At 53.9% G+C, this 21,680-nt stretch overlaps 1 protein-coding gene across 4 annotated transcripts in view; it reads right to left on the bottom strand.

The window, feature by feature from the left end:
- The window catches only part of LOC111146617 (ST3 beta-galactoside alpha-2,3-sialyltransferase 1), a 36,548-nt gene that overhangs the window by 11,695 nt on the left and 3,173 nt on the right, over positions 1–21,680 (bottom strand). For 2 of the 4 annotated variants that reach the window (XM_022502251.1, XM_022502249.1), the window contains exon 2: positions 4,617–5,528. In XM_022502251.1, the coding sequence (XP_022357959.1) occupies positions 4,617–4,928 (312 nt within the window). In that variant the 5' untranslated portion in view covers positions 4,929–5,528. Of the gene's footprint in view, positions 1–4,616; positions 5,529–5,873; positions 6,110–21,680 lie in introns of those variants that run through there. The other 2 variants (XM_022502252.1, XM_022502250.1) reach the window with 2 other exon arrangements.

Below are 21,680 nucleotides of genomic sequence, written 5' to 3'. Positions count from 1 at the left end.
GCCCGCTGGGGGTCAGCGTCCCGCAGGAGCCTGCCCGCTGGGGTCAGGGCTCCTGGAGGCCGCCCTGTGACTTCAGGCAGGGCTGGGAAGCAGAGGCTGGAGTCAGGGCTGCAGCTGCGTGGGGCGGGCGCTGACCACAGCGAGGGAGCGGGAAGGGCGGGGGACACGATCTCCATGACAGGGTCTACTTCAGCGGGCGGAGACCAGGGAGGCGTACGTCCTGGCATACTCACACTCAGGCCACAAATGGGAAAGAACTATAGGGGAGCCCCGAGGCATGATGTCTGGCCTTCTGCACCTCCTGTCCCAACCCCCTGAGTGTGTTGGAAGGACGTACCCTCTCCCCACCCCTATCCTGCCTTTCTGCTCCGCCAGTGAACCTTGCTCCTCCTTCCACGTCCAGCTCGCCCTGCGGCACCTGGGAGGCCTCCCACAGTCCCCCAAAATACTGGTCTCTGCCTTATGCATGTGCTTGGCACACAGGACCCTCGCCACAGGCATTGTGTAATCCCCGGCTGCCGTGGGCTTCTCTGTCCGGCCCCCTGGGCATCCGAGCAGCAAGCACAGATAGACAGACAGACACCCACTCAGGGTGCTGAGCAAGCACATGATCTCCACAGGGGCTGACACCCACCAGACCCATCAGAGCAGAGCCCCCCATGCTCTAGATGCTGCGTGTGGTGGGCAAGTTAGAGCAGGCTCGTGTGCTCACCTGTGAGCCCTCGTCATTGGTGGGAGCCTGTGTTCCATGGTTCTTCTTCTTCCTCTTTTATTTTTTTTAAGATTTTATGTTTTTATTCAAGAGTGAGGGAGAGTGAGAGAGAAAGTATAAAGAGGAAGGGAGAAGCAAACCCTGGCTGAGCAGGGAGCCTGACGTGGGGCTTGAACTCGGGACCCTGGGATCATGACCTGAGTGGAAGCCACCCAGGAGCCCCCTGTGGTCCTTCCATGCCAGGCCCCCCTCAAAGAACTTCACAGGCATTTCCTCATTCACTCCCCATAATTGTCCTATGAGCAAGGTGGTATGAGGTACCCATTTAACAGCTGAGCAAACTGAGGTTCAGTGAGGTGGAGTGGATGGCCCAGAGGCCCCAAGATAGCCTGAATACCCCGGCCTGACTCCAGAGCTTGTCTCTGAACTGGAACATGATCCAACTGTGCCCCTCACCAGTGAGGCAAGCCTGACAAGTGGAAAACGAGGTAAGGGGTCCTCACAGGGTGTGGTGAAGCTGGGGGTGGGAGGGCAGTGCCTGGAAGTGTGGCCTGGGGCCCGAACAGAGCGGCACCTGGCGTCAGGCAGGGGGTATTACTGTCTTTTGTGCACTGAGCATAAGGCTTGCTCAGGAAGATGTGGGCGGGGCAGAAGGCAGGGGCAAACGGAGCCGTGGGCCCAACAGTGTGTGGAAATGTGGCCTCGGCAGAGGGGCCCTTGTCCTGGTGACTGGGACAGAGGCGGGAGGAGAAGGTCATGGGCAGGTTGGGGCCAGCCCAGGGGTGGCCCCATGTGATTGCTCCTGTCCTCCTGATCCCGCTGGAGCTTACACCTGCCCTGTCTCCTTTGCCTACCGGGATTGTGATGCCCATTGATGGCAACCTTGAAGCTCAGAAGCGGGGTGGGAGCTCGGGACCCCGCAGTTCTGGCCTCAGAGTCCTCCTGGCTCAGCTGGCTGGCGGGTCTCCCTGACACTGCATCCACCTGTTTCCCAAAGAAAGCATCCCTCCTTCACTGGGCTGGGGCTCCCTCGCACGGTCTAAGTAGGAGAACACGGACTCTGGTCATCTGCTCTACCCCAGGGCTCCCAGGGGCCTAGCACAGAGTGAGTCTAGGGAGAGTGTGGGCTTGCCTCCTGGGCCCCGTGGCACCAGCCACCTGCCGCTGGCTCTCAGCCAGCTGAGTACCCTACAGCGGGGCTCCCAGTGGGCTCCCACCAGGCTCCAAATGTGTGAAAGGCAGGGGCTCTATGGTTGGGGTCCTGGGTCTGGATCTGTCCACAAGATTGTCCCGGTTCCCTGGGGGGCCTGCAGGCAGAGCTGTGATGCGTCTTGGAATTCCCAAGATGGTTTTGATTTCAAATATTCTGTGTCTCCACCTGGAGTACAGGAGATCTTGTCCGACATGGTATCCTGATTCTCTACTCAGGACAAGTGGTCTCTGTGTCATCTAGGAACCCAGAAGCTTTAAAGCCCTACTCCTTTCTATCGATTTCTGTTCCCAAGCGCTCTCTATCCCCACCACACACCCCTTCCAAGCGGCCACAGGGGCTGAGCTCCAGGAGAGAGGGGCTACCGATGAGGGCTGGAAGACAAGTTGATGAAATACCAACAGTCACTTGGAAAAATGTTCAGCCTTGATAAGCGCTGGGGCGGGGGGAAGCAAATTCATTATCACTTGCCCATTCAGCCGGCAAGAATAGATACAAGTGTTACAAACTAATGTTCGTGACACAGCTGTTAGAGCCTGCATCTGAGGACTCAGATGAAGAGGTTCCTCAAGAGCCCTCTTGATAAGACCGAGAAAGTTGGGAGCAGAAGCCGGGACCAGTGAGGGCACATCCCACGTCCTAAGTCTAGAAGGCACAGAGCAGTTTCTGCAAAGATACACAGATTATAGCAGGAAATTGATTTTTTTAAATATATATACTTTTTTATCCATCCCGGGCTAAGCCAGCCTGAGAGTGTTAGAAGCCGCTCTCCCCGAGGACCTTTGGGAGGGGAGTAGATGAAGTCGTCCTGGCTACCCACTCTAGAAGTTTCTCATCGGTACCTCCAGGTATGGAAGGCTGGATGGGACGTGCTGTTGGGAGCAAGTCACCTTTCTTTTCCGAGTTTTCACTTCCCTTCCCCACCCACTGTGGTTATGGGGGCAATTTTGCACCCCCCTGTCCCCTGCCAGGGTCGGCTGGCAATATCTGGAGAGATTCTGGGGCTCACAGCGGGGGGGTGGGTGACGCCAGCATCCCATGGGTAGAAACTAGGGACGCTGCTAAACACCTTACGATGGGCGGGACAGCCCCAGGAACAAAGATGTACCCACCCGGAGTGTCACCAGCTCGAGGTGGAAATCCCTCCCTAATCTTCGTCAAGCCTGGTCCGCTGCCTCCCATAGCTGACACCGGAATCTTCGAGGGAGTGAAGACCCTGCCTCTTCTCTCTCCCACCTCCCCAGGACCCACCCCAGGACCTGCACACCGAGGGGCTCAACACAGCTCAGCGAACTGAGCCTGGGCATTCCGACTCCCATCTTCTGAGTCACTGCAGATACTTCCAATCTGCTCAAAGAGGCAGTAAGTAAGCTCCCCAGAGTGTGAGAATTGCTTAGAGTTGCTGACTGGGAAAGCCAACCTCTTGCAGGAAGGCCCCCCTGATTTTCTCAGCCGACACACAATTCTAACTTCTTAACATGACCTTGTTCACATCGCCAGGCTGATGCACACTGGTCCCTCGGCCTGAAGAGCCCTTCCTGTGCTCCCCACCGGGACAACCTCTCTGAGTCCTTTAGGAGGAACTCCACCACTGTCCCTTCTGGGAAGCCTTCTCTGACAGCTCCCACTCCAGCCCTAAGGTAGGGTTTGGAGCCCCTGCTCTGCGCTCTGGATCCCCTCTTTCCTTCCGAAGCAGCACCTATGACCCCAGCCTCTGGCTGGCTGTCTCCTCCTCTCTAGCCACCCTAGCAACCCAAGAAAGGGAAGACTGTCTTTTCGATTTCAATATATCGACGCTTGGCATATAGTAAGTGCCCAATAAATCCGCAAGGAATTAATTGTTTCTTACCTCCTTCACTCTATTTTGGAGTTCAACCCCCTAAATAAACTTTCAAACCTCTCAATCAGATCCCGGGACTCCCCTCAGATCCACAGCAGCTTCCTGTTGCACAAAAAACAAACCAGAAACCCTACCGTGGGGGTTGCCCACTGCCGGGGCCCTGCTCCTCCCAGAGACCCCCGCGGAGGCCTCCCCAGGGCTCCTATGCTGGCTGCTGCCATGACCTGGAGCACATTCTCTGGATCTTTCTATGCCCAGTGCCTTCTACCTCCGGGGTCTTAGCTCAAGTCCTGCCTCCTCAGAGCCCTTCCCCGATAACCCCATTTACAGAGGCCCCGGGCCCCCAGGCTCTATCACAAACCTCATGTGACCTCCCTCAGGGCATTTCCAGCTGAGCCCGTCTTTGTGGTTTCTCATCTGTCTCCCTCAGCCAGGACACAGTTCCCTGAGAATGAGGACCTGGTCTCTTTTCTGCATCTCGGAATCTGTAGTGCGGGGAACCAGTGGTCTCCACAAAGGTACGTCCAAGCCCCAACTCCCCGTGAATCGGACCTGGTGGGAACGGGTCTTTACCGCGTTAAGTTAAAACATCATGAGATGGGATCATCCCGGATTTAGGGGGCCCTGAACGGAGGAACAGGTGGTCCTGCTGAGACAGGTGGAGAGAGACCCAGAGGAGGGGTCAGGTGGAGAGGGAGGCAGAGCCTGGCATGCTGTGTCTGTTGTTTTAAGTCACCCAGTTGGTGGCCGGCCATCCGCTCCGGCAGACACGCACCCGGCCACCCCTCCCCTCCCGTGCAGCCCACGGTCACGCCCCACTGGGCCCCAGACGCACCCCCCAGCCTGTGTCTCACCAGCCACCAGCTGTAGGTGTCCTCCTCCAGGAGCGCGTTCTGCGCGGTCAGCAGCGGCTGCACGGACCGGTTGAACCTCTCGTCGAACCAGGCCGACACCCTCTCCTGGCCCACGCAGCGGGCGCAGGTGCAAGGCCTGTGCGTGTACTTCATGAACTTCTTGAAGTTCTCCGAGAGCTCTACGACCATCTGCTTGGGAAACCAGGTGGTGGTCACCATGGTGTGGGAGTAGTTCAGGAAGAAGGAGGTGAGGAAGATGAAGAGGACGAGGAAGGTGAGCACTTTGAGCGTCCTCTTTCTCAGGGTCACCATTTCTGCTGTCCGGACTGGCACCTCCCGGGGCTGGCGGGGCTGGAGGAAATCACGCCTGGTCGAGGGGGAATTCGGAAGAAAGTCCCAGAGATGTAGGCCCGCTCACGAGGCAAGGCAGGGATTCCCAGGGGGGCCTCCAGGCCTGCGAGGGCCGACTTCACTCCTGCCCGGCGATGGCCACCCCAGGGTGTGGGACATCACCCCGTGACAGTCAGAGGCTAAGTGGACCCCTCTGGGGGGTTGCGGCTTCTTGCATATAATTTGTCCTTTCTGGAAAAAAAGTAGGAGGCTTTGTGAGCAGTCCCGATACAGCCAACAATGTCTCTTAAAGCTTTAATCAAACTTAGTAAAATGACCTCCTTTCACATCCACAGGGGTTGAGGGGTAATTAATCTTGGTGACAGTGCAAGGACTCTTTGGGGTGAGGACCTCGGAGGAAGGGTCACGGTGCGGGACAGAGGGATGCTGTCTTTGCCACTGTGCTCCAGAAAGGGTGATGGGTGATGATGCTTAATTAGAACCGGGTCTTTCCCATGCTGTCACCAGAGATGTGGCCATCCAGCAGCACGCCGGATGGAGGCACTGAAGCTTGTCTGTCATCTGCACAGAAAAGGAGGAAGAAAACAGGATGAAATTCTATTACCTTGTTATATTGCCTTTCTGTCTCCCCACCTCCTCCAGGATGAACTCCGTGATCTTCTCCTCTGGAGTCAAGCCAACGGGGCAGGTGCCTCTGGACCATTTTTTTACCTTCTTGAGCCTTGGTGTGTGCATGTGTATGATGGGAGGTTAACACCCATTCTTCAAGGTTTGCTAAGGGACACAGGGGCCGCCCCACTATCTTTCCCGCAACCAGAATCAGGTCCATTTAAAGCAGTCCATCAAAATCTGTGCAACGAGTCAATCATGCACGCACATGGAATGGACACAGAGACTGCTGAGTACCTGCCAAGGATGTGCTACTCCCTCCTTCACTCTCCTTCAGGTTCTGAATTTCAGTAAGAATTGTAGGCTTCTGCTCCCCTTGGCATTCAAGCTTTGCCTATTAGCCTCAGTCCTACAGAGTGGTCTTTAGCCGGCTCAGGTTCAAGTTGCAAAGTTAGTCAGTCAGCCCGGCCCTCAGCCTCCTCTTCTGTAAAATGGGAAAACGACACCTCCACTTACCAGTGGTTACAAAGATAAGGTAAAATGCTACGGCTGAGCTGCTGGGATGTACTGGGCAATTGCTAAGCTGCTTCTTTTTCGATGCACACATGAGTGAGTGTTCCTGGATGATTCACTCAAAGCCAGACACGATGGGCCACGCAAAGCCAGACACGATGGGCCACGTATGTGTCTCCTTCCTCCAGCAGTCCTCAAAGTATACTGCCAGCCAGAGAGGGGTCCCCGTTTTGTCCTCAGAATAAACTGAGATTCAACGAGATTAAATGACTTGCCCAAGGTCCCAGGGAAAGGAGGAAGCAGGACCCGAATCCAGCTCCACAGGCCTCTAATTCCATGTGCATGGAGGGGCGGGGTGCCAGGAATGGGGCAGGGGGCGGATCGTCTGCTCCCGGAGCAACATCCTCTCTCTCTACTGGTCTTTAGTTGGAAAACATAAAGGGGGAGTCCATTTCCACCAAAGACAGCAAATAGGGACTCCTCAGATGTCCCTAACATGAGCCCCCAGAATGCATTGCCCTTGTGCTGGTCACATCTCTTCACTTGAGCGTGATGACTTTGGTCTTCACTTGGAATGTGTCCCCCTCTCCCCCGACCCAGTCTCTGTCTGGTCCGTTCATCCCCATCCTTGTTGTATAAATGTCAACGAGCAGGATGCCTTTTTTTTCCAGGAAAGTGACATTTGAAGGGTTATTGATTACCTTTTGGTAGAAAAGAGGGGGGTGCTCAAAAATCGGGTTAAATCCAAAAGGCCTTCCTGGAAACATCCAAGGCTTATGTGTGCTAGAACTCCCTCAACTCTTCAGTTCAGTTGGCAAGGCCATTTCGACTCTCCTACTTCTGCGTTCCTCAGTGTTCAAGACAACCTGCCTCATATTTATAACCCAGTGGTGCCCAGAGTCATCCCTTCCAGCCACCCCCTGCTCCTCTAGCAAGAAGCAGCTCCATCACTGGAGTGAGATTAACCTGCTTATCTTCCAGGCTGGGCTCTGACTGAATGTATCTGGCAGAAGATTCCCAGCCCTCTGGGTCCTGGGATGGGTACGTGTCTTAAGTCAACCAATCATACTAAACCCCCTGACTTGCAGGGAGGGAAGAAACTTTATTTTGCTCTGGCTGTTTGAATTTTGCATATAAAAGTCAGGATCATGCTGGCCATTTTCTATTTTTATTATTATTATTTTTTTTTACTGTGTAATTTGTTTTTATTTAAATTCAATTAGCCAACATATAATATGTGCTGGCCATTTTAATAGCTCATGTGGAAGAGGTGACTGCTGAACAGGGCCAAGACAAGTGGTGCTGACTCCCTGATCTAGCCATACCTGTAGCCCACCCTACACCTTAGTTTAATGATGTGAGATAATAAATCCCCTTTATTGCGTAAAGCAGACTACTTATATAAAACTTGAAGCAATATGACTGACCCACAGGTCATAGCTGCTCCTGCCCAGGCTGACCCCGCAGTGCAGAAAGTCCAACCCACCCAGCCTGCTCTTTCTCATTCCTCAGGCATCAGCTGGTGCTGACTCCTGGAGAAAGGCCTGCTCTCTCCTGGCAGGAGAAGGGTCCTCTCCTGGCCTCCACAGTGTGGTGGCTCCATTCCACCAGTACTGTTCACTCATCTGCCTCCTCCCTGGGCTGGGAGACCCGTGAGGATAGGAGCTCACTCTCATTCATTTTTGGGTCCCTGTCACCTGGTATCCAGAGAGCATGAAGAAATCCAGAAACGAATGAAAGGAAAGGCAAGGGCCAACAATTCAGAACAGAGATGTAAGCCTGCCCTCCCTGAACCATTTCTTCAATTGAGAAATGAGGAAATACCAATTCTGTCAACTTTTCTGGGCTTTCAACCAGGTAAACTCTGTCCAGTCATCTGATTCACTCACTACCTATTTTCTAGGGGCCTGTGATGGGTCAGTCTCTGGGACAGGTGGTTGAAACACATCATGAAAGATTCTACGTTGGGAGCCTCCTAGGCATCTTAGGAATGATGCCTTTGGGAGAAAGGAGGCCGGTACCCCTGGATCAATGGGAAGAAGAAGAACAGGTGGGTGTGGGGTGGGGCAGAAAACATGGGCCTGTGGAAGTCATTACGCAAGACCAAGTTTGCTCTGTTTGACCCAGGGACCCGCGGAAGGGTCTGAGCAGAAGAGCAACACAGTCTTACTGCATCTGTCTCGGTAACGAGCACGGCCCCAGACACTCTCACTGACTCTGAATCCTGAAGCCAAACTCAGAGACAAGGTCACTCAAATAAATGACTGTTGTTGAACCACAGGGACCAAATACAATTCTGAATGAGGGGCCAGGTTCCTGATAACGTCTTGGCTCCTCGAGGGAGGTATTCATGGTCTAAACTGATGCTGGGGTGGGGTGAGAGTAGAGAGAGAGGGCAAGGCTGGGCTGCAGAGGCAAGGAAACCACGACACCCCCCTCCTGTCCACTCAGCACATGCTGGGAGCCACATCTCCGAGACCAGAGCATGCACTTGGATCCCACTGGCCATCAGAGGCTTCTGAGCTGGTATCCATTAGTGTTTTCCAAAGCCTTGAGATAAGCTACAGTGGAAAAGCAAGAACACCCTTCCACCCTCTTTCCCGGACTCTGGGAAGAAACGAGGAATTCATGACTTCCCTGCGCTCCAGTAACTGAGGCAGCCTGTAGCACCAGAGGGAATGCCAGCCCTGGTTTCCTGAAATGGAACTGAGACCATGATGCCAAGTGCCTGGGGAGGGAGGACAGCCATGCCTCCACAAAACAAAGCAGGGGAAGGACACGGCTCCCTGTCCCGCCAGCAGAGTGGCTGAAGTCTCGCAGCCACATCCTGGAGGACAGGCATATCCTGTTTGTCCTGCTCTGCAGATTGGTGCTTTTTACAGACGGGTTTGTGGCACCCCTACCTGTGTCGTGCACATCTCCCAGCAGCATTTTCCCAATATGCCCACTTGGCGTCTCCACATGATATCTGGTAATTCTCGCAGTATTTCTGATGTTTTCATTACTGTATTTGTTAAGATGATCTGTGACTGGTGATGATGATAGGCTTCAAGCTCAGGGGATGGTAAACGCTTTTCAGCAATAAAGTATTTTCAAATTAAGGTGCCCATCTTTGTTTTTAAAGATATAATGCTATTGCACATTTAATAGATTCCTACCATATAAACACAACTTCTGTAGGCACTGGGAAACCAGGAAATTCTTCTAACTCACTTCGTTACAATATCCACTTTATTGCATTGGTCTGGAACTGAACCCAGCATTATCTCCAAGGTCCACCTGTCCTGGAGTGGGCACTGAGAATGCATCTGTGACCATCTACAGGGGTCGCCGGAACAATGTTGAATACACATCAGCACCCTTTCAAGAGTCCAGAAAGTCAAGGTTTCTCTAAAGAAGGTCCCTAACAAAGATAAGCCTACCTGGCCACAAGGAGATGCCGGCAATGACCAGCCACTGACAGATGAACTGTTTCAAACGCTTGGGGAATGAGGTGAATGAACAGTATAGGTTTCTGAATGTTCACACCTGCTGACGTGCACAATTCTCCCCAGGCTGGGATGCCCTCCTAGCTCTCTGCACAGTCTCCTGCAGGAGGGCTGCTAGTAACATCAGCACATCCAACATGGAGGGGCTTCAACTGTCCTCCACATGATCTTCACATCAACTGGGCAAAATAGATAATCATGTTTACTTCCCTGACATTGGAAATAGAAGCACAGAGAAGGCAAATGACTTGTCTAAGGTCACACAGCGAGACGGTGGCAGAGCCAGCACTTTGACCCAGCCTTCTACCTCTTCCCGGATCTTTCTGTGTAGCTTCAGCCAACCCTCTAATTCATTAATACCTGCTCTCATCTTCATTGTCTCCTCGTCATTCCTTTGGGCAATCTTTCCAATTTCTTGAGATGGACCCTACCTTGTTCACATCCTCTTCTGTTGTTTGAATTAGGGTATTGTTAATTTTGGTTACTGTACTGCTCAGTTCTAGAATTTCCATCTGAGCAAAATTTTTATAAGCTCTGTTCTTTTCAGGTAAAATTCCCCACCTTGTCCCTCTTCCTGCAATTATGCACTGCAGTTATTTCAAAGATTCTGTCTGCACCTTGTGACATCTGGGGAACATGTGGGTCTATTTCTGTTGTCTGTTTTCGCTCCTTACCTCCCTTTGGTCATTTGGTTCTGTCCCGTGGCATGACTGGCAATGGTGCATACTGTGTGCCAAAAGTCCAGAGATTCCGGAGCAGGCTGTCCTTACTCATAGAGGAAGGTGCTTTCTCCTGGTCAGCAGGTGGAGCAGGGACATGTGACTTTGTTCCAGGTGGTGAGCGGGTGCCTTGGGGCCATGTTTCAGTTTTCACAGTGACTGGTTATTTCCGGTTTACCCCCACTTGTTTCTGGTTTACCCCCACTTACAGAATACGGCCCTTCTCAAAGGCTATCTGGGATGTCTACCAAGGCCCATCTTCCTTGCGTGCTCTCACCTCCTATCTCCCCTGTCCCGCGAGGCTATCCAAAGCTGGGTCTAGCCTTTTAGTCTCTCAGCTGCTATTTGCAGCTTGGTCTCTCAGGCTCTGGTCCCAGGCAGCTGAACTACTGACAGATGCTTGGAAGGAAGAAGGGATGCAGAGTATTTCTTCTTTTCTCTGCGGTTCCCTTTGCTCCAGGTTCTTGGTCGCTTAGGTTTAGGCTGACCCGGCAGTCCTGAGTTCTATTTTTAATTTAATTTAATTTGTTTTACTCCCAGTTTGTGAGACGGCCTAACACTGAGCTGCTGCTGCTGCTGCTTTCCGCTTGCTTCTGGAGCCTTTTATGAGCCAGCACAGCCCTCCTGCAGGGAGGGAGCTGGAGTACCAGGCTCCCCCCATTCATCTCCTTCCTTTCATGGATCTTCGCCTCTCACCTCCTGGCTGCTGTGGCTGTCCTCTTCATGAGCTGGGTTTCTAGTTCATTCCACTTTTTCAGTCCTCGGAGGGAGGAATGGTCTACAGGCCTCTGCCACCGCTGGACATGGAGGCCACAGGGTCTTTCCGGTGCCTGGCCTGGAGTCCTGGGTGTGGGGGGAGCTCAGAAAATCTGGAGAAGAGGGCAGGCCCAGAGAAGCCCCACAGGTGCCAAACAAACGGCCTCATAGCGGCCGAGCGAGCAGATGGAGGGAGGGAGGGCGGCAAATCAACAGGCAGAAGGTGGCAGCTGCAGCCGCGCTCGTCTGCCGCGACCTCCCCTCCCCCGCCCCGGCTCCATCTGCTTTCACTCATCGTCCACACACACCAGCTTCAGGACAAGCAGCGAGGATGACTTCCCAGCTCGACCCATCCTGAGCACACGGATGAGCAGTGATGAGGATCTGGCATCCAGGAGCCTTCTGGTTCTTGAAAACAGGATCCCCCTCTGTCCTGGCTTTGGGTGCCCTGACTGTTTCACATGGTGGCCCAGGGTGGCATGGGATAAGAACTGACTGGAAGGGCCTCAAGCCTTCTGTCAAAGAAGAGCCATTCTTTCCTGCACGGCTACCCAGCCCTGACCTCTTCTCTGGACATGCGGCACCTGCCTAGTCTGGTTCCATGAGGCACCTGCTACCGGGCTACGGTCAACAGCTATTGGAAGAGAAAACGGCACAGACAGACCAGGGTTCAAATCCTGATTCCGTCCATTCCCAGCTGTGGGCTCATGGGAAAGGCACTCCGTCGCTCTGATATCAGTTTCTGAATTCAAGAAGTGGGATGAATAGCGCCCACCCCCAAGGGTCCCGGTAGATTGAAAGGACATGCACAGAAGCGACCAGCCAGTCTTCGGCACAGGGTTGGTTATAAATGTCAATTCTCAGCCCTTCCCCAGGCCCAGGCCCTCATTTGTTTTTTAAAAAAGAGAGAGAGAGAGAGAGAGAGAGAAAGAAAGGAAAAAATCCAGCAGAAGCCCTGGTTTGCCTTCCTGGCAGGGTTATTTAAAAGAACAAATGAAATCAGGCACAAAAGTACCAAGGGGCGTTTGGACAATGACGATCCCACCTTGCTGCATGAGTGGCTTCCGTCCGCTGAGGGACCGCCTGCCGTTCTACTGGCCATGACCTCTGAGAACCTGCAGGGAAGGGGCCCCAAAGCAATGAAGAGGCTAAAAGCTAGCAGAGTCCTTGCAGTCCATGTGGCCCAAGCTCTCTGTGCAAAGGTTATTGCTCCGAGTGCCTACCGTGTCTGCATGGGGGCACTGGGACATCCCATTTCTCGCAGCTTGCAAGGCCCCTTAGGCTGGATACAGTCTAGGGGTGTGAGGACTCTTCCCTCCCTCCTCCGTGCCCTCTCCCCTACTGCAGGGCCTGAAAGTCTGGAAACCACATTTCCCAGCTTCCCCTGCCTGTAGGGCTCTGGATACCGCTGCGATTCGGCCAGTAATTGCTGGGCAGGCAAAAGGGAGGCAGGGCCGTCCTCCCTCCCACAGCGGTGGAGGCTGCTTCGTGGTCTGAGCCCTGGACCCAGAACCACCTGCCTCCCTCACCTCCGGGCTGGCTTCCTGTAGTTTCCCAGCCTCTGGACCTCGGCCTGGAGCCATGGGACAAGGACTCCCCTCCTGTCACCTTTCCAATAAATTTGCAAGCACCGGATCCCCGGAATCTAATCCTTTTGCTACAAGTTTCTGTTTCGGTTTCTTCATCCATAGCCTGGGGATAAGTATGATACCTATTTCCCAGGGTTGGATCGAGAAAAACATGAGTCAAGGTAGGTCAGTCACACAGAGAGGTGCATGGCACTCCCTGAGTGCTCCCTGAATTTTGGGTGTTATTAGCGCCATGGGTTCAGTGTCCTGCACGGAGCGCCGACACGCCCACCCCTACGTTTCTGTCCCATTTTTGCTAACAGATGTGGAAGCTGAGCTCAGAGAGGGGAAGTGACTCGTCCAATGACCCAGAGATAAGGCACCAGAGTTGAGAGGGGAACCAGGCCCCGAAGTCCAAGTGCATGCCTGTTCTCAGAGATGGAACCTCTCTGGTCACGCAGCTACCCCTGGCTGGGCAGTTTCTACACTTCCCCAGGAAGGAGCTCGGAAGGTGCTGCCAGCTAAGCTGAAACGCAGCAAGAATCAGCAGAGGCCGAGGTGGTGAGGTCTGAGAGCTGGTCCAGCTGCTGCTACCAGGGGTGCGGCCCTGCAGGAAAGTCCGAAGTCCCTGAGCCCCTGGCAGTGGGACCCCAGGGACGAAACCTGGGCCACCTAAGCTTCGAGTCCCTCATCTATAAATGGGGGGTAAACACCGCCCTTGCCTCTGAAGGGGCCGCAGGGCAGGAGGTGATCTTGTAGCAGCAAGGAGACGTTCTCTCTGGTGGACCGTATTCTAAGCAGGACAGTGGATCGGAGCCCGGAGCCCACAACAATGATGGTGCTAGAGCTGGGAATCACCTCCATCTTTTGGAGGTGGGAACAGAGGTCCCAGCGGTCAAGACCCTCCACTGGTAAGTGGTGAAGAGGGGTGGCAGGTGAGGCCGACCCCAGTGGGGGGTGTCCAGGGGTCTGCCCTGCCCTGAGTCTGGCATCTGAACGTCAAGCGAGCTGCGGGGCCCCACAGGGCAGTCCCAATGCGGCGAGCATGAGCCCGAGCCCTCCCTGCTTGTCTCCCGCCGGGCTCACTCCAGCTCAGCTCCACTGGCTCCAAGTTAGCCCCAAAGCTGGCAGCCGGATCCCCATGGCCTGGCCCAGACCTGGACGCCCTCAATGCCTTGCTCCTCCCCTGGGCCAGGAAGGACCAGCCACGCTGCAACCAGACCCTGTCGCTGGCACCAAACATCACCTGAAAGGAGCCTGGCCACACTGAGGGGATGCCTGAGAGGGGGCCCCAGACACGCAGAGGTGAATAGGAATGATAGGCTCCCCGACACTGTAGAGTGGGGAGTGGCTGCTTCTCTCCTTCCAGAGTAAAAACCAGGTCTCTAACTAACCCAGCCAGCAGCTATGCTGACCCTGAGGCCTCTCTCCTCCCTGTGCCTCCCAGGGGATGGAGGACGAAGGAGACAGCCCCCTTCCTGGGGTAGCAACCCTCTGGTCCTACAGGGACACAGCGCCACCTCAGGACATTAGGCCAGTCCACATCTCAGGGCCTCAGTTCGTCCTCCATACAATGGGACAATGAGGCCAACCACTGCTTACCCCAGACTCTGTTCAGAGAAAAAATTAATGCATACAATGTGGTTAGCGCTGATGGTCAGTTTCCAAACGGACTACAACAGGCAGCCCCCACATTATAAAAGTGTTACCTAGAATACTGAGTATATAACATGTTTTAGGATCAATGCTAAGGGTTTATGGATCTAGGAAAGTGTCTAGAGTGATCCTGACCTTCAGTAAAAGATAGCTGACATCAACACGGATGTTGGGGGAATTTCACCTTGCCCTGGTGTCACCGTACATTTGAGGAACTAAAATGCAGGTGTGTCCACTGGGGCGGGGGAGGTGGGGTGCAGCATGAAGGCGCAGCCTGTGGGAAGCGAAGTGCTCATCACACACGGCTACTGTGCCCCAGACAGACACGTCACTCTGATCCGCGCCCCGCCACTCCCCCCGCAGATCCTCTCTCTCCCCGTGATTCTCTCACCCAACCATTGCAGGACACAGACAGGCAGCAGCCGCTCTGTCCACTGCTGGGACCTCCTGAAACCTAACCTTACAGAGTGGGGCCAAGGCTGAGATTATTAAGGAATCACGCAAAGACTTGAGAAAGGCTGTGATGGATCAATTCTGTGGGTCGACTCAGCAAGGCCATGGTGCCCTGTTGTTTGGTCCAACACTAGTCTAGGTGTGGCTGTGAAGGCATTTAATAGATCTGGTGGCCACCTATAATCAGCTGACTTTAAGTGAAGGAGATGATCTGCCAAAATGTGGGTGGGCCCCATCTAATCAGTTGAAGGTGTAAGGGCAAAAACTGAGGCTTCCCGGAGAAAGAATTTTCTCTCAAAACTGTAGCAGAGAAATCAAATCCTGCCTGAGTCTATAGCCTGCTGTCCTGCCCTACGGATTTTGAAGTTGGCCGTTCCACAAAACATAAGCCAGTTCCTGAAACATGCGTACACCTGTATTCTATGGGAACTTTCCCCCCAGAGAATCCTGCCTGGTACAACCATCTTCAGCGTTACAGAGACGTGGGCATTGGGTGCAGCCAGCAGGTATCCCTAGGAAGTGGCAATGGCCTGAGGCCTGCATAGCAGATGGGTAACTAGGCAGAGAAGACAAGAGCCTCTGGGCTGGGGAAGCTTCCGGGGCAAGAGGTCTGCAGGAAACAGCAGGTGAGTCTGAAGGAACTGAAAGAGAGAAGACCAAGCCAAGCTAACGCCAGAGAGAACGATGCAAGATGGAGCTGGCAGGCGAGCTGGGGCCACATTCTGGGAGCCACAGGCAGCCCCAGCGGGGTTTGACACAGTGACGTTTCCAGATTAGGCTCAGGGAGGTCGAGGCTTGCCCAAGTCACACTGGTAGGATGCAAAGTCAGGCCTGAGGAGATGGCACCTCCCAGTGTCAACCCCGCTTGGCCCTGTCTGTCAGGGGTGCTGAATGTGTGCACCCAAGTCTTCTGGGCGGCTAGGCAGGGAGCTGGGCATCTGGTATTCCCTCCGCCTTTCCCACCTTGCTCCGTGTCCAGGGGCCGGCCTTAGGGCCTGCACAGGCTCCCACTCTGCCAGGCTTCCTGGGGGGCTGGCCCGTGGGAATGCGAGTGGGAGACTGGAGAGAAAGGGGGCAGACGCTGGGGGCTCCGGCCGCTCCCCGCCTACACTGGCTCTGTCTCGGGGTCTTAGCAACATCTCTGATCTCATCCTCTTGCCTCCTTCGCCCTAGGGCTCAAAACATTCCACAGTCTCCATCCCTAGGGATGGTCCGGTCCCCGTGGTTTCTCTGCCCAACTACATCCTTATAAACACCCCTTTCACAAGCTGCCACAAGTGGCCCCCGCCGAGGGCACCATCGGCGTCCTGCTGGGCAGCACCTGTGGCCCAGGGTCCTGCCCTGCACCTCGAGGAACGGCCCTGGCAGCCTCAGAGGATTCGCACGAAGAGCGGGTTTGGGCTACCTGGACGCCCAGAGCCCTGGCTCCCCTCCCGCCTTGGGTAGCTGATCTTTCTGGAAACTTCCCAGCCCTGCTGCCCAGGAACTCACCCATCAGGAGGTCTCCCACTGAAATGGCCTGTGCCAGCCCTAGAGCCAGAGGCTCCCCCTGGGCTCCCTTCAGGCTCCAGGCTCCCCACATTCCAGGTCCCACTAGGGGGCACTCTAACAGGCCGGGTCCCAGGTTCCCCAGTGATAACCTGAGCCACCTCCCAGCCCCGCCTCCCACAGGAAGCAGCAGCTGATGTGGGCAAGCCACAGGGCCAGGCCCCTACAGCCCACGGCTGACCCCAGTGCTGGCTGCGGTCTGACCCCCAGCCACCGTGCAGCCCCTCCCTGTCATGGACTCACCCGCCTCTCCCATTCGCCGGCCCTCTCACTCCTGCTCGGCTTCAGTATGGAGCTGTCAGAGAGAATCCTCATGGTTCTGTTGGCGGACAAAAGCCCACAGAACATCTCTAACACTGGCGGGGTCTCCTCCTTATAACGGCTTGGCAGCCTCAACCACCTCCCCATCTTCCCCGTGCACAGTCTGCCCATCTGGCAGTTCAGTATCTGGCACGTTTTTGTGCTGGGTTCCTGAAAGGGGCCCAGAGGATCTTTGGGACAGGTACCCGTCCCTCTGCTGTGCAGGGGGGGAGGTCTTTGGGCTCTGAGAGGCTACACAACTTCTTAGGGACTAGCCAGGGCATGAGAGAGGCAGTTGCAGGGCTTATGGGGAAAGTGGTATTGATCAGTCCCATTTTATAGATGGGAAAACTGAGGCCCATGGTCTCAGGATACTTTCTCAGGGTCACATGGCTAGAAAGGGCTGGGCTGATTCCCGAGTCTGCTCTTCAGTGCTACTCTGGCTGGTCCCTCACCTAGGCATCTCTTACCTGGCCCTTACCTCTCATCTGTGAGGACACCTGTACTGCCCTGCACACCCCAGGTGATATGTCTCTCTTCGCCTCGAGCTAAGGAAGCCAGACTGGGCCAGCTCCAGGATCCAGCACATGGCAGTTCACACACGGACCTGTCTTCTCCCAAGTCACATGCACCTCCAAGGCGTGAACACTTGCTAAGAGCCCCAGCAACTTGGAAGGAAGATGGAAGGCTCCGTGGAGGAGGTGTTTGTGGAGACTAAGTGGGCTGGAGAGGGTAGAGTAGAGCAGGCAGCTTCGTAAAATGCAGGGTTGTGGTGGCCGTGGTGATGGGGACGCCTGGCCCAGTTAGGGAAATCAGGGTGCCCTGAGTGGGTGGGGCCAGCTCTCGAAGTCTTTAGGAACGTGGGCTTTGGACTAAAGGCATCGGGGAGCCACTACTGATGGTTTTTGAGCAGCAGAGAGTAGTGATGCAACCGGCATCAAGAAGTCAGACTGGACGGGGTGCACATGCGCCCCCTGAAGTCTGAGACCAGCCCTGTCTCCATCTTCGTGCCTTGGGAAGCCCATCTCCATCGGGATCAGTTTCCCCACTCCTTCCTGTCCTGACTTGACCATCTGTCTACCCAGGTCCTCCACACCCAGGCAGTGCTGACAGCTAGAGAGAACCCCCTTCTTGGGCTTGACAGTCCTCCTCTCCTTACCCGGGTACTTCTTGCTTGCTGGAAGGGAAAACAGAGATTCCCCACAGCACAAAGAGTAAGCGAGGTGCAGGGCGAGCGCTTTGGGGAAGCACGTCTGAGAAACGTGATTAAGCAGGATTAGGGTCATATGAGAAGCAGTGGATATATTTTCATATTTTGAGCCGCACAAAAGGAATTTAAATCCACAAATCTTCTTATGTGTGTAGATTGAGCTGTGCTAAATTCAGAGTCTGAAGATATCCACACAACATGCGAGGCAGGTAATGTGGTCAGGGGTCAGGACAGCATCTGCACAGAAGGACCCAACCTCTGCCCGCAGAAAAAAAGGGGGGTTTCGCTGATTTGGGTGGTGCTGAAGTCATGGCAAAGGAGAGACTATTTTGTCTGCTGAGGGACCCCATGAAGACTTCCTTGTCTTTGTGTGTCCTGGGCCGATGCAGGGAGCACATGGGCTTGTGTGAGAGACACCGAGATAAGCCACTGCTCCCTCTAGATATACAGCACTGGGTGGGATGAGGGACCAGATCCTGAGAAAGGGCATTCCACATGCTTCCTTCTGCTCCTTTCTTTGGACTTCTGGGGTCCTGCCCCTTCACACCTTCTCCTTCCCTGCCTTAGTGAGTGACCAACAGCATTTTTCACCGGGAAGACACTGGTGGGTGGTCAGGGTGTGTGTGTGTGTTGGTCTGTCTGTCTGTCTGTGTGTGTCTGTGTCTATGTGTGTGTGTGTACCAGAGCTAAACAATTGCTATGTTCTGCCAAGAAAAGGAATAATCAAAAACCTAGAACAATGACCATCGGGCTGAGCTCGCTTCCTCTTTGCTGCGTGTTGGTTTGTTAGGATTTCAACTGCACTTCTTTAGGACTTCAGCAAAGTTGCTCTGATCTCAGGGTGAGCTCCTTCCAGAGGAAGCTACGTCAGGATGTGTCAGGATATCACCACGAACATCTGTTTCCACGAGCACTTGGGAGCCCGGGGGCTGGTGGCCACGTTACAGGGGACATGGCGATAAGGACACATAGAGTAGCGGCTATGACGTAATGGACATTTGAACTTTAAATAACAAGAATTGGGAGGACTCACTGAGTGTTTGCTCTGGGTGAGGTTTCTCTTTGCTGCCCTGAATTGCTCTCCGGAAACCGTGGGACACTTGCTCCTGCCTTGGCCAGGCCATTTCCTGTTGACAGTGGTGTTAAACCGCTCAGCAGTCTCGGGAGAAGGGCCCACGTTCCTGCCCTGGTGAGCCTTTCCCCCCCGCCAGGGGCACTAACCTTCAGTGGCGCCCCACTTGCCTGTCAACGCCAGTCCTGTCACCCGCTAGCTATGTGCCCCAGCATTGAGGGACCCGAGCCAGCAGCTTTTACTTGGAGGGACTGACTCCATAGACCCCCAGCTCACAGAACGGTACACCTCAACTAAATCTGGACTTTACTCTGCCTGGAACAACAGTGTAATCGATCATTGGTTTGGAGCATGTTATCTCTTTAATGGCTTATTAAGAGACATTATCCTATAGACTGCTGCCTTGTGAAATATTACTATTATAAATTATCATTCCTGCAGTGAACCTGTGTTAAATTATTGCCAAAGACCAGCTCAGTCTCTGAGCATAATTTGCCTCGAGTGAAGTATTCTGGCTAATGCAGATAATAAGCACACTGTCTTCAGATTCAACTGGTATTTACGAGGCTCACCGCTCTGCCTGGCTGCAAATTTTCTCCGTTTGACAGGTAGACATAGAGAGATGAGGGCCTCCCGATAAGCCATGACCTGGGGCCGGCCCCCAAAACCTTCACTCCTTCCTGTTTCCAGAGCTCTGAATTTGCGAGTGTTGACTGAGTTGTCATCTTCCCCCAGATTTAGAAGGAGTCACTTAGAGCCCTGGATCCGGGGGTGAGAGGCATGAGATCTCTGCCACACCCCGCTCTTCACGACGGCCCTTGCCCACATCCCGGAGCCTCACAGCACCTGCCAGGATCCGTGACACACCAACAGGCTAGCTTCTCAGTCAGCAAGAGGGGAACAGGATAAACTCAGTCAGGACCGTAGCTTTCCAGCCCCTCCATGGTCCTCTCCAAGCATGCCTCCCACTACCCAAAAGTCTCCAGCGGTTCCCTTCATGCCAGAAATGAAATCCAAGGCTCTTGCCACAAGCTTGCAAGATCCTTCTAGACCTGGTCCTTGCCTACTTTGACTCCACTCTCCACACCTTTTCTTTGGTCACTCTACTCTCCAGCCACGTGCCCTCCGCAAGACGACAAGCACAGGACCTGTGGGCAGGCCGGAGACTAGCCATCACTTAGGAAGCTGGGTCCCAAGTCAACTCCTCGGAGAGACTATCCCTGCGCCGTCTGCACCCCTGAATCATGATGTTTGTCACACTCTGCATTTCACCCAGCTGTTTTCCAACATGATATACTTATGAATTGCTGAGAAGATTCTCCATACAACTATGTTCCTTGAACGCAGACTCTGTTCCCCACCGTGTTCCTAGAACAGGGATCTTATATAATCTTGAATAATCATCTGAAAGGTAGGTACTATCCCATTTCACAGGTAACAAAACTGAGGCTAAAAGACATTGAGCAATTACAAATTTACCTCATCTCACGATTAGTAGGTGACAGACCTAGGATTCAAATCCTGGCATTTTCAATATCACCCTATTGTCAAGAGTGCTACTCTACGGGTCTCTGGCACTCCCAGGTGTCTTACTGGGCAGGCTAAGAATGCAAGGCCCCACCGGTCCTTTATCTGTATCATTCTTCAGCATTGTGCCTGCAGCAAATGACTGTAAAACATGAGGTAATATCTTTCTGGGACCAAAAGATGGCTCACTTATTGTCTGCTACAAAACGCTGTATTTTATCATCAGGATAATGCCCTTGCTGATGGAGCGACTTTTCTGGCCCACAGGTCCCCCAGCAGGTGAACTGTGTGTCTCGAGTGCCACCTGCCCAGGAACGCTTCCCTGGATTCCTCCCCTTCCTTTCCCCCCAAATCCTTGTGAGATGAGGATGTACTGGAAGGAAGAGAATTTGATGTGATTGAAGAAAGCCAAGCCAATGAATTTGGGGCAGACACTGTAGAAGACAGATTAACACACAGAGGAGAATGTTTCTGAATGTTTACATTTTTGTGACTTTGATAGTCAGCTCAGCCATGAACTCTCTGGAGTTCGACCAAACCAGGAAGGTGATCAGGCGGGGCCTGACCTGCCACCGAGAGCACAGGCTGTGTCTCATTTAGTTCAAGGTCTCTGGTACCCACATGGGGGCCTGCTTAATGGGTAGATGGATAGAAGGATGCACCAATGATGCTGACTCACGATGGGCTTGCTGGTCGACCCCCACGCTTCCTGCTCCTTGGGGAGATAGGAGGAAGGGCTGGGCTGTCTTATGTATGGGAGCTTTTTGGAGCATTCCTTCTGGGAAACTTTCAAGGGGTTCACAGGCCAGTAACCGGGCAGAACTGATTCCTGATTATTCTTTTTCCAGCTGAATGAGATTCAGTTAATGGAACACTTAATAAGTCCTTCTGGGCCCCAAGCAAAGAGAGACATTCCTCTGCTCCTGGAAATGAATTTCTGGTGCCACAGCCACAGAGCCCAGATCAGGAGAGGTGACAGCTGCTTGAATTTCTTAACTGAATGCCTGAGGCAGGACTGACAAGGTCATGCCCCCGGCATTGGGCATCCCTCTGCTGAAAGCCCCAGGCCTACATTATCAAAGGGGAGCTGCTGGAAGGCTCTATCTCAATGCCTGGCTGCCGCCTGCCTCGGAGGCAAAGGCTTGTGGTGTTTCAGGATCACATAGGAACATAGGGAGGACCATGTCTCTCTGCTTCCTTTTTCAGGTGGGAAAACCAAGGCTCAGGGAGGGGACGTGACTTGCCCAAAATTGTGTATGAGTTCTGTGTTTGCTCTAAGACTAGAACCAGGAGT

This window comes from Enhydra lutris, unplaced genomic scaffold (genome assembly GCF_002288905.1).
Source record: "Enhydra lutris kenyoni isolate GAN:26980312 unplaced genomic scaffold, ASM228890v2 scaffoldscaffold14, whole genome shotgun sequence".
Taxonomy (NCBI): Eukaryota; Metazoa; Chordata; class Mammalia; order Carnivora; family Mustelidae; genus Enhydra; species Enhydra lutris.
Note: the sequence above shows the minus strand (reverse complement) of the source record. Positions and strands in the feature narration are given on the sequence as shown.